The 15,778-nt window shown below is 48.6% G+C and overlaps 1 protein-coding gene and 1 long non-coding RNA gene across 2 annotated transcripts in view; both read right to left on the bottom strand.

The window, feature by feature from the left end:
• Positions 1–2,159: 2,159 nt before the first annotated feature.
• The window catches only part of LOC116952194 (V-set and transmembrane domain-containing protein 2B-like), a 90,563-nt gene continuing 76,944 nt past the window's right edge, over positions 2,160–15,778 (bottom strand). The window contains exons 3-5 of the mRNA XM_032971327.2: positions 12,224–12,256; positions 10,209–10,551; positions 2,160–6,487 (exon numbers count right to left, since the gene is read on the bottom strand). Of these exons, the coding sequence (XP_032827218.1) occupies positions 6,405–6,487; positions 10,209–10,551; positions 12,224–12,256 (459 nt within the window). The 3' untranslated portion in view covers positions 2,160–6,404. The remainder of the gene's footprint in view (positions 6,488–10,208; positions 10,552–12,223; positions 12,257–15,778) is intronic.
• LOC142930921 (uncharacterized) lies at positions 9,530–10,198 on the bottom strand. Its single transcript, XR_012946902.1, has 2 exons — positions 9,688–10,198; positions 9,530–9,646 (listed from the first exon to the last, which is right to left on the bottom strand). It is a non-coding gene; the product is annotated as an uncharacterized LOC142930921 (long non-coding RNA).

Raw genomic sequence — 15,778 nt, 5'->3', positions numbered from 1 at the left:
ACTACACTACTATACACTACACTACTATACACTACACTACATCATACACTACACATTGGGCTCTATGGAGGCCCGTCGTTAAGCGATTAGTCGTTCACAGGGGTGGTCGTTCAGAGGAGTTCTACTATAAAAATACAGTACAGGGATTTCCCTACTTACGACTTACGAACAGAGGTCTGTTTGTAAGTCGATTGGTTCGTAAGTCAAACTTTACTCCGATAAATTCCAAACATGTACAGCATGTGTGCTAAACACAGCGAATGGCTTTTAAAGTTGTATAATCTCCTGTAGATGTGGAGTCCACCGGTTCTTCATGTTCTGCAGATGTAGATGCCACTGGTTCTTCATGTTCTGCAGATGTAGATTCCACTGGTTCTTCACCTTCTGTAGATGTAGATGCCACTGGTTCTTCATGTTCTGCAGATGTAGATGCCACTGGTTCCTCACCTTCTGTAGATGTAGATGCCACTGGTTCTTCACCTTCTGTAAACGTAGATGCCACTGGTTCTTCACGTTCTGCAGACGTAGATGCCACTGGTTCTTCATGTTCTGTAGATCTAGATGCCACTGGTTCTTCATGTTCTGCAGATGTAGATGCCACTGGTTCTTCACCTTCTGTAGATGTAGATGCAACTGGTTCTTCACCTTCTGTAGATGTAGATGCCACTGGTTCTTCATGTTCTGCAGATGTAGATGCCACTGGTTCTTCACCTTCTGTAGATGTAGATGCCACTGGTTCTTCACGTTCTGCAGACGTAGATGCCACTGGTTCTTCATGTTCTGTAGATGCCACTGGTTCTTCACGTTCTGTAGATGTAGATGCCACTGGTTCCTCACCTTCTGTAGATGTAGATGCCACCGCCGAGGAGGCGGTGTATGGGGCGTGGTTTAGTGATTGCAGCCACGCCCAGGCCTCACGAAAGGAATGACATCAGTGTCATTTTAGAATGCAGCTTGTGCCCAGGAAAGCCTCACTGAGTCTCATTACTCCCTTTTTAAGGAGGATTCTGCCAAGTTAAATGCATTTTTTTTTAATTTGGGCCATGAGGCGAGATATTTAACGTCTGCTGTGAGTGAAGCACACGGCACGTGGCATGGTGGTTATTATACCGTAGCATTAATCAGTGCGGGCTGCTGGAATTCGAACCGTGCACCTAGGCACCGTCCGGAAGCGAAGCAGGGATTTGAGCCTGGATAAGCGCTTGGATGGGTGACCACCATGCATGACAGATTGGCAAAGGCTAGTGCAGCAAAATACATGCTTGTATTTTATGTTTTTTTACAGTGCTTTATGAATGCACTGTGATAAAAAAGTCCTCCTTAACCGTGTTAGTCATGGGGTTTGTTTGACCATACTTCACCACGCTGGTGAAGGAGGGGGGGGGGGTGGAACCCCAGACCGGTTGAGATGTGACTACGCCACTGATGTTAGCCATCAAATTTCAGGACACGAGGTTTGCAGTGCAGTGCACTCACCACTATACCACCACTACACCCCCAATATAAATGAGCAAAACAAAAACGGGGCTGTGCGGTTGAGTGCAAGTCAGATTGTCCACACGTTTCAATAAGCATTGTTTTGGGCTCATTCATCACTGGGGATTTTACCCTAATGGTATACATTACATATTCCTACATCCAGAAAATCCACTGACTTCCCACCACCATGTGCTCCATCAAGTAGAACTGGTGGGAAACGGTGGCTTGGGGAGGTCTTCATCCAGCAGGGGATTGAACATTTCTCATACATTTTTTTTAGTCATGTCTGCCTCGGTCGGGTGACCCATGCAATATTCCTAAACCTGGGACATGACATTCAGTATACTTCTGACTTTGGCTTTAGCTACTAGTCCATATTTCAAACTCCAGTATACAAACAACCCGGAAAATATTCTGAGGCAATTAAGCCCTACTCATAATTCACAGATTTTGGCAATAAGCTTTTGGAAATTGGCAGTATCTGTGACTTACTAAGCTGCATTAAAGTGTGCCAACAACCCATTCTTTTGTAGCTACATGAGTATTGCGCATTAAAGGCTATTTCAATCTTCATCGGTGACGGGGATGTTCACAATGTTAATTACAAATAGTCTCAGTAGCAACTGGAGAATCTTGATTGTAATTCATCACATTGGACAAACAGAGCCGAGGAGAGGGGGTTGATGTTTTATGGAAATTTTATTGCAAGCGCGCACAACAAACGACCTGTACAAAATGCGCAAGTTTGTGCATTTTAAATACTGTTTGTAATCTCACACGGTTAAGACGGAAATAAAACAACCACACTCGAAGAAGCCTTTGGATGCTGCGATGCAAGTCAAGGATGTTATAAAATAAGCCAAACCTAGCAACAATGTGAAATGTGCCACTGTCAACAGTAGCTGTGTATTGTCATTCACTGGGTTTCCAATATGAAGAGGAATAACTCGCTCCTTTTGTTTTTATGGTTGTGCTGTCGAGCTCTGCGATGCGTTTTGGGTTGTACGGCGTGTTCTTAGGCACGATGTACAAAAAAAACTATTTTTTTTATTTCACCAGGTAAGGCCCACTGAGTTACATAGCTCATTTTCAGAAGCGACCTTGGCCACAAATGACAGCTCAACAAAGTGGCTCATCACCTGGAAATTTATAGCAGCCAAATACTATTAAAAGCATGATGCTGATTCTAAATGTGGAGAGAAAAACCGGAAGACCTAGAGAAAATCCACGCGACTACGGGGAGAACATGCAAACTACAAGTTAAACAGGCGTCAAGGTCGGGATCGAACCCATGCCTACTGTATACTAGACGAGGTAGTTAACATCTTGCCACCGTTTATACGTCCCAAGAATCTTCTTCAGGAACTAGATTACGTTCGGTGCACACGTTGCTTCGGTGCAACGCCAAATCAGTTCCTGAAGAAGCGTCCTGTGCGTGGAGCGAAACGTCGGGAATTCGTGCAGGAAAAAAAAAACACGCGGTACAATCCAAAAATCACATCGGGAGACAATAAACTAAATTGCTACAACACGTAGCAATCATAGCCCGCCTATTGGCGAACTAATGCCCTCACTCGCAGAAACAGTTGCAAAGTCACATCATGTCCAGGAGGGGCAAGCTGCCACTGGAAGTGCCCTTTAAAATGCGCTGAGATGAGATGGGATGTAAGTTGCTTGTCGTTTGTAAAGCAACTCTGAAACGCCCCGGGACATGTAGGGTGCTCTTTCAAAACAAGTCATTGTAATAATATTTTTTTTATCATTATTTGAATAAAAATGCATTCATACAAGTCGAATAAATTACGGTTTACCAATAAAAAAAATTGTTTTTCTGAAACGGACGATACTGACGTGTGCTGTGATCAATTAATTGTTTTACAGAATCAGAATATTTATTTCTATTGGAGGAATGCGATGAGCTCAAAAGCTCTTTTTTCACAAATGTCCATTAGGGGCACGGGGTCAGAAAGTTACAACAACCAATATAAAAATACGATAGGACTGCAAAGTATAGGAAAGGTAAGTAAATCATTAATTAACAATTTTTATTTTAACAAGGTAAAGCCCTAAATTTTTTTTATAAAACAATAAAATTATCACGACGTTTCGACTGCAACACAAGCAATCATCATCAGGTGTGAAAACCACAGCAATATATATTTTTTCAAATTTTCTTGCTGTGGTTTTCACACCTGATGGTGATTGCTTGTGTTGCAGTCGAAGCGTCGTGAGAATTTTATTGTTTTATATTTGTATTATTTAATTGTTTCCCTTCTACGTGACTTCACCGAAAGAACCAATAATATGAATCCCTGCAGTCACGAAAGCTTTAAATCAAAATTGAAAGTCAAGCCCACTGAGCTATTCGCTTCTTTTTCAGAGGCGGCCTGGCTACAAATAATAACTCAACGAAGTGGCTTATCGTGTGGGCATTTATAGCAGACAAATGCTCAAAATAATCTAAACGCATGTTGATTCGAAATGTGGAGGGAAAAACCCAGCCCGAGTTCTGGGCGAGGTCCGGCTGCCACCGAGACATACAATCCGTCGCGTGTGATTCGTATAAAAATGTAAATGTATGCTGTCCAACATACAGCATGTGCAAAAAATGATATGGAGTAGGTTTTAATTTTTTTGGAATACCATTTACTTTTTTTTATATATACATTCTATAAATTAATGGCACATTTATAAATGGCACATACAAGTAAATTGAGATTTGGAAACCCAGTAAATAAGATGTAACAGTAAAAAAGTAAAACCTGATTTCAAAACACAGAACACAAAAATATCCCAAAAGCAAATCATGAATTATATGGCAAACGCAGTAGTGGCGCTTTTACATTGCAACGGATCCAATCGCCGTGACCCAAATTAAATTGGTGGGAATTTACTGTTCATCCAGGTAAAACGTTTCACCGTGTACACTGCATACGCTGCCAACATGTTAGTAGTCGTTTAATAACTATTATACGTTATTGAATTGTAAGTGATTCTTATCTACAGTTGTGTAGTGTACAGTATGAGAGCAAGCATTGTTGTGCACATCAAAAAAAACACATTCAAGATCACACACGACGCCGTTGGGCTCTTCGCAGCGACGAGCGTGGTCCGACAACCGCATCTCTCTCTCTCTCCATCCTTGTCAGCTCGCAGTGCCACCGTTAATCCCAAGAACCGACTCAAGAATGGACATAAACAAAAAATGGAATCCGACCGAAATAAATGCCATAAATGCATTCCTTAATAACATTCACATCGATCTTCAGGAGTAAGAGTGGCATAGGGTGCAGCCCTGCAATTGTCTGCTAACGTTACAGCTGGCATATAGGGCCTCCAACATGAGGGAGTTGCTATTGAGGGCTGGCCATCGAACAAAGACGGTCACTGCATCGCGCATGCTTTCAGATGCGTTTCTGCGGCCGTCTGGAACGCTCTTCATTCCCATATTAGGAAGCCACTGGAGCTGTGCACTTTTAAATCAAGATTGAAAACTCATTTTTTAGAACTTCCTTTTGTGTTTAGATTGTTGTCCTTCCTCCTGCACCTCCGATTAGCACGATTGGCTACGTACGGTGGGAAAGAAGTTCAACATATGTACGTACATGGAGCCTCTCTAGGGAGTGTATTTGTCCCATTCTTCCATGGCCATTCATCTTGGAAGAGGTAGGAGTAGCCCCGTTACCACGCACACCCTGCCCACTGACTAAGCGGTTTCTCTAATTATACTGCTGGGTGGATAGAGGCAGGCGGTATTAAAGAAAACTGCATCATTGTTTCAACTGCCGTGCTCGGAGATCGAACCGGTGACCCGTGGATCCGCAAGGCCAGCGTGATAATCATTACACCGCGGCAGCATCCATTCATTTTCAGATGCTCCTATTTTTTTCTGAATGAATCATGAAATTCAATTAGAACGGCACCATTTAATAACAACCTGAGGCTGTCCACTAGTGGTTCGCATCGTGGTTGTTGTCACCTCCTGTCCATCGCTCTCTCGTTTTATGCAACAAAAAATTCCGACACTGCTGAGCTGACACCACCGCGGCCCTTAGGACACACCGTTGTGGCCGTGCCCGCGCTACCGTGGACCAGGGGTGTCCGCACAGACTGAGTTCGGATCTGTAAAAAAGCTCAAGTGATCCATCACCGGCTTTCCCACGTGGGTACCATTCCCACTGCCTGCCTCTCCACGCACCCGGCAGTTAACTCCGGGGCCTAGCAGTGTTGGTGCAAGCTCTTTGATCCTGGCGTAACAAAGCGCCATGAAAAAATGCCCTCCAATTATCTTTTCCTTCCCGCAACCTCAGTGGCAGAATTGATGGAGGAAAATATTGTTTCTCTGCAGGGCAGGTGACAATGTGTCTCCCAATGACCCTCTCCTCTGCAAGCCAAATTGGCTCGAATCCATTAAGCGGTAGGTTCCGGAGCAGCAGGGGAATGCAAAAAAAACAATATCCCTTATTGAGGTAATGAAGCCAAGACAGGTGACCACTTGTGACAGCCGTGGTGTGTGGGTGTCTCAAGGGCCACGCTGACCCAGGCCCAGGGAGCACAGGCGGTGGCTGTGTGTTGCCTCTCAGGTGCTGCCTAACCAGGAAATCCCTACGCTTGCACTTTTTTACACTACGACGTTTCCTAACATTCACTATTACGCGCTAACACGTCCCCTTCTCATTACCTCTGGTGTTTTCCAGATCGTGTATACATTATATATATAAAAAGATCAACAAGCACGCGTGGTAAGTATGTTGAACGTCTGCCAACCCGCACAAAGTCGCTCCTTCGTAAATAAATGCATCATTTGTTCGACTATATGTACACGCCACTGTGTATATACACATTACATATCTGGTTTAAGTTACCCACGCGCCCCGCCCACGTGGGCACGTGCGTCGCTGCGCGCGCCGCGCTTTCGCGTTGGCCTAGCGCGCGGGGTTAACGGCGCACAGAAGCTGAGCAGCCAGGAGGATCCACGGCAGGAGGTGGCCGGCCGTCGTCTTTGTGCCTACGGACACGAGGACGCAAGGGAGACAGAAGCGCAGGCAGCTCAGTGAAGCGAATCCATGAACAGAGCACAGCAGCGGGAGCTGCCACGACAAATTATGAGCACATTCGCCCCATGCGTGTAAGTCCGGGGAATGGAAGCGGAATGAAAACCGGTGCGAAGAACCGGATTTAACTGCAATTTTTTTTTCGAAGCAAAAACAGAACCCGAATTTTTTGTATTTTAAAGATGCTGCAATCTCGAAGCCAATTATGAGAATCAGAATATTTATTGACACTGGAGGAATCCGATGAGCTATAAAGCTCTTTTTCACAGATTGTCCAGGGCACAGTGACTATGCTTTCTCAGTCATGTGGTGAATTGTCTACTCATAATGTATGAATGGGCACGCAGTCAATACAGGGACTGAAGATGAGAGGGTCACACTCAGACCCAGCGACATAAACAACAACAGCCGCCATTCTCCACTAAGTGGAGGTGACATCGCCACAGCGCTTGTGCCAGGCTAGGTACACTTTGAGGCCACGTGAAGTGTCGAAAGATGACTAACCTGGCACCTGTTAGGGGACATACCCAGCTGTGAATGGGTTAAACAAACACACTCACATAGACACACTCACACGGAAAGATAAATGTAGAATATGTGCAACTGTTAAATACCGCATTGAACACTACATTGAGATGTTAAAGAGGTTAGCTTTGGAGTTAATTGCAGGTTTCTACACGAACATTAAAATGGTACTAAATTACAGTTAATGAATGCTACGCAATATGTATTGTTATAATATATAACCGGTTCAAACGGGCTTCAGTGCACACGGCCTAACCGCGCCGGCAAAGCCAAACGGTTCAGTGCCCTGCTCATCACGTGAGGGTACCGTGAAGGTGACGTCGCCACCATCGTTCCCTTCCCCTCCATTCCACTTCCCTCCCGTTCGCATCCCGTTAGTCGTGCGTAACTCTGCCTTCTGAGACGCGACAGTCGCTGTCGGTTGATTGTCTTCAGTGGGTTTTTTTTTCAGCAGGGGGCGATATCGCTACGTGGCTTTACCCAAGCGTGTAATAAATTAGTAATTTGCTAATTTGGATAAAATTTGGTAGCGTTACACCGGCAAAAAAAAAAACACGCGGCCTGCTCGTTTTCAAATGACGCCACGGGATCTATGATGTTCGCGCTGAAGCAGACGGTGCGTTCGTATTTAACGGTTCACACGCCCGCGGTATTAACCGGGGGTGGCCGCTGGGTTTGAACCGCAAGCCTCCGCGAGCAGCGGCAAACGCGCCGCCGCTCCAAGTGCACATTGCGTGCGACGGTCCCCCAATGGCTCTAGCGCCAACTTGCGGATGAGCGGCCTCTGAAACGAGCTCCATAAATCCCATCCTCACCTTCCATTTCAGACACTGTCAACAAAAAAAATGAAGGGGGGGGGGGCAACTACTAGAACAGCGAACCGTGAACGGGAAATCAATCTCGAGGCCAGTGTTGCAAAGACAAACACAACTCCCCCATTAATAGCTGACAACGACCACAATGCAGATGCAGTGAATATTGATCGGAGAGGGCTCATGTCCACTTTTTTGTCCGTAATGTTTTTGCTGACTTAACATACCGCAAAAGGAGGGGGTGGGGATCCACGCGATACATTTTTGCCGAATAACACATCGCTCTGCCCCGCGCGCACGAACACCATTTGTCTCGGTGAATTGATAAACACGGGCTCACCCACTCGCACCACGGAGTGATTTATTCAGTCGGAGTAATGCAAAGGGAGATCCTGCGAAAGTGAGAATGAATGATGATGTTTGTTTATGGGCCAGGCAAAAGTCTGCTGAGACACAGAAACTCCTCCACCGAGGTAGGGCTTGGGTGTAAATATTACTGTGATCCAGTGAATTGCAAGTTGGTGTTTTTCAAAACTTTACCATGTATATATTGTTTTGGCAGCCACTCGTAGTCCAAATATGGGTGTTGTGGGCACCCTTAATAATCCACACTGCTGCTGCATCGGCTTGCGCGGTGGTGCTGTTGCCCAGCTCTCCAATGCGCTTTCAGGCCGTAGTGCTTTTAGTTCGGCACGGTGTCCGACGTTTCGCTCTACGGGGCGGGGATGCTGCTCGAGGAAGTGAATTCGCGAAGAGGCTCCCAGGACGCGCCGAACAGCGCTCAGCGCAAGCCGTGCACTACCGCGGACGCCTGCCGTAATGCATGGCGAAAGAAATGCCCAACACGTGGCCTAAGCCGGAAGGCCACAACTCGGATTGTCATTTTTGGTTTTTAAACCCAGGACCCCGATTCAAGTGATACGATGGTGGAAGCTAGGGGAGAATCAATCGTTGATTCACAAATTAATATTGATTTTTAAGCTCATGATACATGCATTGAATTACGCGTGTAAAAATGTAAACTTTGCATGTAATGGATTAACGTCACCACTGCAGTTACTGGACGTGCGACCATTCACCACAATTTCCCCCAAAAAAACCTATTCCTGAATCAAGTTGTCAACCTCATGATGGACATTTAATTGAATTTGCAGGGAGGGATGAGGGGGCGGGTGAATGGTTCCACTCTTTTAAATTCTATCAATTCTGGGTGAACAAAAACTGATGAAAGCAAAAAAAAATCACAGCAGAATTTCCGCTTTTCCGCCAAATATTCCAGAACACCGCCTTTGTGCCAACAAACTAATCAGGTCATACACATGTCGTGCATGTGGTCTGCTCTGCATTGCTTGAAAACGTTCGCTTCCGTGCCCAGTAATGATCTCAAATGGACTTTTGTTTTGGTACCTGGAGATGCGCTGCATGGGAGGCGCGCTATAAATAATAGTGACGACGACGACGACGATGATGATGATGAAGTTGACGATGGTGAAACACAAGATAGCTACTTAGGCACGTAGAGCAGCATCAACTCAAATCGATTCTTGCACTCGCGACGCGTGCGTGGAATCGTGCGCGCGAAAATTGATCGTTCAGGATCCACGTGAAAAGAAAATGGCGAAAATTAAACAGGAACAAACGACGTGTTAAAATGAGATGGGAAAAAAAATCGATCGATTTTCTTTATTTGTTTCAGCAGGAAGGAGCCAATGAGCCCGTTCGGCTCGATTTCATTGGCGTCCCACGAAAGCACAATTCTTAAAAGTCGATCGCGACCTCCGATCGCGACACTCCAATCGCGACACTCCGATCGCGACCTCCGATCGCGACACTCCGATCACCACCTCTGATCGCGACACTACAATCGCGACTCTCCAATCACGACCGCCGATCGCGACCTCTGATCGCGACACTACGATCGCGACACTCCGATTGCGACACTACGATCGTGACACTCCGATTGCGACACTCTGATCGCGACACTCCGATCGCGACCTCTGATCACGACACTACAATCGCGACTCTCCAATCACGACCGCCGATCGTGACCTCTGATCGCGACACTCCGATCGCTACCTCTGATCGCGACACTACGATCGCGACACTCCGATCGTGACACTCCGATCGCGACACTACGATCGCCACACTACGATCGCGACACTCTGATCGCGACACTCCGATCGCCACCTCTGATCACGACAATCCGATCGCGACCTCCGATCACGACACTACGATCGTGACACTCCGATCGCGACCTCCGTTCGCGACACTCCGCCTCGCCGCGATGGGACGCCGCGATCGTGAAGCGAAGTCGCGATGCCCGTGCCGCCCCACCTACCAGCACCGGCAGCCCGCTGCTTCTTCTTCTGCTCCTCTTCCTCCTCTGCTTTCTTCTCGGCCTCCTCCTTTGCGGCTTTGCGTGCGGACGAGGATGTGGACGAGGAGGAGGACGAGGACGAGGAGGATGAGGAGGAGGTGTCGTTGCGGACGATGGGTTGGGCCTGAGCGGCCTGCATGTCCTCGGGCCGCGGCGTGACGCGCAGCCAGGCGCGGGCCGTGTGCTCCTGCGGCGGCCGCGGGCGGTAGTCCGTGACGCGGCACTCGTACGCTCCCTCGTCGCCGCGGCGCACCGACGTCAGGCGTAGGCGGTTCGAGATGTCGCTGCCGAGGACCCTCACCACCTGCGGCGTGGGGGTCACGGAGGTCACGGGGGTCACGGGGGTCACGGGGTTCAGAGGTAGATGACCCGAGTGGGTTGCCGGTGCCACGGAGGTCCATGTCATACCTGCCCAGCGATGATTATCCTTCGCCCTAAGTTGTTGCGCTAGCCCTAGTCTCAATGCCGGCTCGAACAACAGCTTTAATTAATTGTCCTTCCGCCCGCACCTCTGATTAGCTCGGTTCGCTATGTACGGTCTGAAAGAAGTTGAGCACACCTACAATACAAATTAATATGCCATTTCCATAACGAGTTCAGAGGCTGCAAATGGGGAGTTGAGCACTCCTTTAATACTAATTTCAGTAACAATTACTTAACACTACTATTCCAGTCCTAACACGAGACCTTAGCCTTCACGCCAATCATAACCTTTAACCTTGACAATGGCTCTAACCCAAAACGGTTGCCTGCATTCGAGCCCAGGGCCTCAGCTATTGCCAGCTCAGTGCTCTGACGTCTCGAAGCCATCTCGAGGTGACGTTTTCACCCCCCACCCCCCATTGCATTGTGGACGATAACCATCGCAGTGGCCCATTATCCTAGAACCAAAAGTAGCTACATGTGTAGTAGCTGCATGTGTAGTAGCTACATGTGTAGTAGCTGCATGTGTAGCAGCTACACGTGTAGTAGCTACATAAGTAGTAGCTACATGTGTAGTAGTAGCTACATGTGCAGTAGCTGCACGTGTAGTAGCTACATATGTGTAGAAGCTACACATGTAGCTACGACACGTGTATTAGCTACATATGTAGTAGCTACATGTGCAGTAGCTACGTGTGGAGTAGCTACGTGTGTAGTAGCTACATGTGTAGTAGCTACATGTGTAGTAGCTACATGTGCAGTAGTAGCTACATGTGTAGTAGCTACTACATGTGTAGCAGCTACATGTGTAGTAGCTACATACTACTACATATGTAGTAGCTACTACATATGTAGCTACTACATATGTAGCAGCTACATATATAGTAGCTACATGTGTAGTAGCTACATTTGTAGCTACTACATGTGTAGTAGCTACTACTATATAAGTAGTAGCTACTACTTATATAGCTACTATATAAGTAGTAGCTACGGGCCCCGCACTTTCAAGGGCCTCGCGCTAAATGCTTTCAAGCTATCAATTCCGGTTCAATGATTCTGCATTTGCTCTACTACTATAGTACTATACCGCCTTCGACTTTTATGCACGACTGGGTGTTTAAGGTTAGCGATTTGTCGTATTATCTGGCTGTGTTGCAAATGAAAGCATACACTTACCTTACTATGCGAGTAAAACAATTTGTGTTTTAGTATTTTTTTTTATTTAGGGCCCCTTTTACTGGTAGGAACGAAGTTGTAAACTGAGTGTACCAGCCTGCAATAGATTAATGTGTCCGTCCGTCCCCTTTCAATACTTTAACGAAGTGAAATCTCGTGCTGTTGGGTGTAAAATCAGCAGCCCACCCTGCAGGGACCTGTATAACATTAGCTACAGACCCCGCACTAGCTTAGTCCGGCACTGGACCATCCGCGCACAGAGGCGAGTGCGCAAAATCTCAGAGCCGCCGAGGCAACGGCGTCACCGACTCGCGCGTGAACGCTAAAGGAACGCCAGCCGGTGTGGGTGGGGGGGGTTTGCTCGCGAAGCCACTTACACTGATCTTTGTGCCTTCCTCCTTCATCACCATCTGCGACAGAGGCAAAGGGGGGGTCATCCCAAACTGATTTCAGCACGCGTGACGACGACACCCGCTTTCACCTTCTTTTCCACAATAAGCTTGGTTTATCGAAAAACGGGTGCGCACGCGCTTGCGTGTCTGTGTGTGTTTCTGTGTATGTGTCTGCGTGTGTGTGTCTGCATGTGTGTCTGTGTGTGTGTGTCTGCGTGTGTGTCTGTATGTGTGTGTCTGTGTGTTTGTGTCTGTGTGTGTCTGCGTGTGTGTCTGTGTGCGTGTGTCTGTGTGTGTGTGTCTGGCAACTCTGTCGTGGACAGTGCTGTGGGGGGAGGTCCAATTTTTGATTGGCTCCTCCCCTCATGGCATATGTGTCCACCACAGGGGCTAAACGGGGGCTCTGGATGGGTGCGAGGGGCTGGTAACCCCTCCACCTTCAATTAATTACCACGAAACCACGAGTTAAACTGAAATATGTAACTAATAAGCTTGTGCCGGAGGCCCCGGGGGGCCAGGCGTCTATGACGTCTCCTGGCCAAACCCCAATTGGCGGAGCCAGGAGATTGAATATCTACCCTCGGGGCTCCTCCAGAAACAACGAAAAGCGACTACGGGTGGCCACGTGGAATGTTCGAACGCTCACTGCGGAGGAGCGGCTGCCATTCCTCTGTCGGGAGCTGGACCGGTACCGCCTGGATCTATGTGGCATTCAGGAAGTCCGGTGGACCGGCTCTGGCTCCTGCCACCATGAGGGGTGGACAGTGCTCTACTCGGGGCAGCAGACTGCCAAACAACAGGGTGTGGCTCTTCTTTTGAACAAAAGAATGAAGGGGGCGTGGGAGCGTGGCGGTGAGGTGTGGGAAGCTGTAAGCCCCAGCCTACTTTAGGCTCGCCTTCCCATCAACCGGAGGCGAGGAATGGTGGTCGTGGTTACTTATGCCCCCACTGAAGATGAACATCCGTGGAGGGATGCAGGCAAAGCCGATGAGTCAGATGCCTTTTATGACCTCCTGTCACAGGTGCTGGCTAAAGTGGCCCCTCGGCATAGAGTCATCATGTTGGGTGACTTCAATGCCCGAGTTGGTCATGATACTGGCACCTGGTCTGGAGTGATTGGAGGGCATGGGCCACATCAGCTCAATAACAACCGTAGGAGGCTGTTAGATTTTTGTGCAGCCCATGGGCTTGTAATTACCAACATGCTGTTCCGGCATCGGCGCATCCACACAACATCATGGATGCATGCCGGGACCAAGCAAGAACATCTGCTGGACTACATAGTGACGGACCAGCGGATGCGAGCCCATGTCCTTGACACCAGGACCTACCGTGGAGCTGATCTGCCCTCTGACCATCGACTAATCATCTGTAAGATGCGCTTGCCATTCTTCCACTCCGGTGGTGGGTGTACACCCAGGACCCCATTCCAACCTAAAGTGGCCTGGTCTCAGTTATCTGATGAAAGTTGCAAGCGAGAATTTCATCATCGCTTGCGGCTGGGATTGGCATCGTCCCCGACTCCTCCTGATGTCGAGGGTAAATGGGCGAGGTTTAGGACTGTGACTCATGCAGCTGCAATGGCTGCTTTGGGTACGCGGTCCAGACCTCCCCAGAGACCCTGGCTGACAGAGGAGGTGTTCAGTATGGTTGAGAAAAAGCGACAGGCCCACTGTCATCGGCTACAGAATCTCACGTCAGAGAATGAGGAGGCTTACCGCAGCCTTCGCTCGGAGGTTCGGAGAGCCGTGAGGCGCTGCAAGGATGGGTGGTGGTCGCAGGTTGCTGAGGAGATGGAGTCTGCCTCAGTGGCCCGTGATCACAAATCTCTATTTAACTTCATCAAAAAAGTAACCTGCAGCGCCACACCTATTACCATCATTAGGGGAAAAACGGTGATCCAATCTCCGACCCCCAGGAACAGGTTTGCAGATTTGCTGAGCATTTCTGTGAGGTCCTGGGGGAGTGAAAATCCCTCAGCCAGGAAAACATCGTGGCACAAAGTGAGGATGACCCTGCTGAGGCTGCGGTGCCTTAAATATTGAAATAAGTCACCCCCTGTGAGTGGCTGGCTGAGGTGCCATCTGTTGAGGAAGTACTGAAGGCAATCCGGAGTCTGAGACCAGGAAAGGCAGTGGGCAGAGATGATCTCCCAAGCGAAATGCTGAGGGAGGGTGGCGTTTGTGCACAGACTGCCCTATATGACATCATAACAACGGTCTGGACCACTGGACGGGTTCCGCAGGATTGGAAGGATGCCCAGGTGGTCCCCCTTTTTAAGAAGGGGGACCGCACAGACTGTAACAACTACAGGGGCATCTCACTCCTCAGTGTGCCGGGAAAGGTCCTGGCAAGGATTATTCAGCATCGCCTTGCCAGGCACGCTGAGGAGAGGCTTGCGGAGCCCCAATGCGGTTTCAGGAAAGGGTGGTCCTGCATAGATGCCATATTTTGTGTCCGTCTGCTACAGCAGAGATGTAGGGAATTCCAACAAGACCTACATCTCTGCTTTATTGACCTGGTCAAGGCCTATGATACCATCAGTAGGCCTGGGCTCTGGGTTCTTCTTCGTGCTTTTGGAGTACCTGACACTCTGCTCATGATCATTAAGGACCTTCATGATGGTGAGCGGGCCCGGTAAAACTACGTGGCCGGGAGTCAGAGCCACTCCCTGTACACCTTGGGGTGCGACAGGGATGTCCTCTGGCTCTCACATTATTTAACATCTATTTTGACCACGTAGTTTGTGAAGCCTTCAATAGCTGTACCGGGGGAATCTCCATATGGTACAGATATAATGGGAGGCTGATCGATGTCCGGGTGCGGTCAAGGGATGGCTCCCTATTGCTCAACCACGTTATGTATGCTGATGATTTGGTAATAGCTGCTCATTCAGAGGAGGAGTTGGAGACGCTGCTGCTGAGACTGGAGCATGCCACTAAGAGGTGGGGCCTTACCATCAGCCCCACCAAAACTAAGCACCTGCCTGGGTATTTTGTACCATCGGACACTCCACCCCCACAACTCCCAATCGGTAATGGGGCAGTTGTGGAGAGAGTGGAGAGTTTCCCATACCTGGGCAGTGTGCTTATGACTGGCTCCAGTTTAACTGCAGAGGTCTCACTCCGAATCAGTCGAGCGGCAATATCTTTTCATCGGTTGCGTAACTCTGTGTGGAAGCTACCTGGTCTGTCACTCCGCACTAAGCTTCAGGTCTTCTCGGCCACGGTCATTCCCTCCCTTCTCTACGCTTGCGAAACGTGGACCCCCCTAATGGAACATCTTCGTCGGTTAGAAACATTTAGGCTGGCCTGCCAACGATCCATCCTGGGTTTAACCAGACTGGATTGTGTGAGGAGCTCACAAATCCTTGAAAGATCTGGGCAAGGTCCCATCGGTGAGCTCCTCCGGCGGGGAAGGCTGCGATGGCTGGGTCATGTAGCCCGCATGCCCAGCCACCGCATGTCGAAACAGCTTTTGTTCGGCCGGATTGAGGGGGCTAAGCGGGCGCGGCACGGGCTAGAGAAGAGATGGAGTGAT

Source organism: Petromyzon marinus, chromosome 45 (genome assembly GCF_048934315.1).
Source record: "Petromyzon marinus isolate PM22_M1 ecotype Great Lakes invasive population chromosome 45, UKy_Petmar_22M1.pri1.0, whole genome shotgun sequence".
Lineage (NCBI taxonomy): Eukaryota > Metazoa > Chordata > Hyperoartia > Petromyzontiformes > Petromyzontidae > Petromyzon > Petromyzon marinus.
Note: the sequence above shows the minus strand (reverse complement) of the source record. Positions and strands in the feature narration are given on the sequence as shown.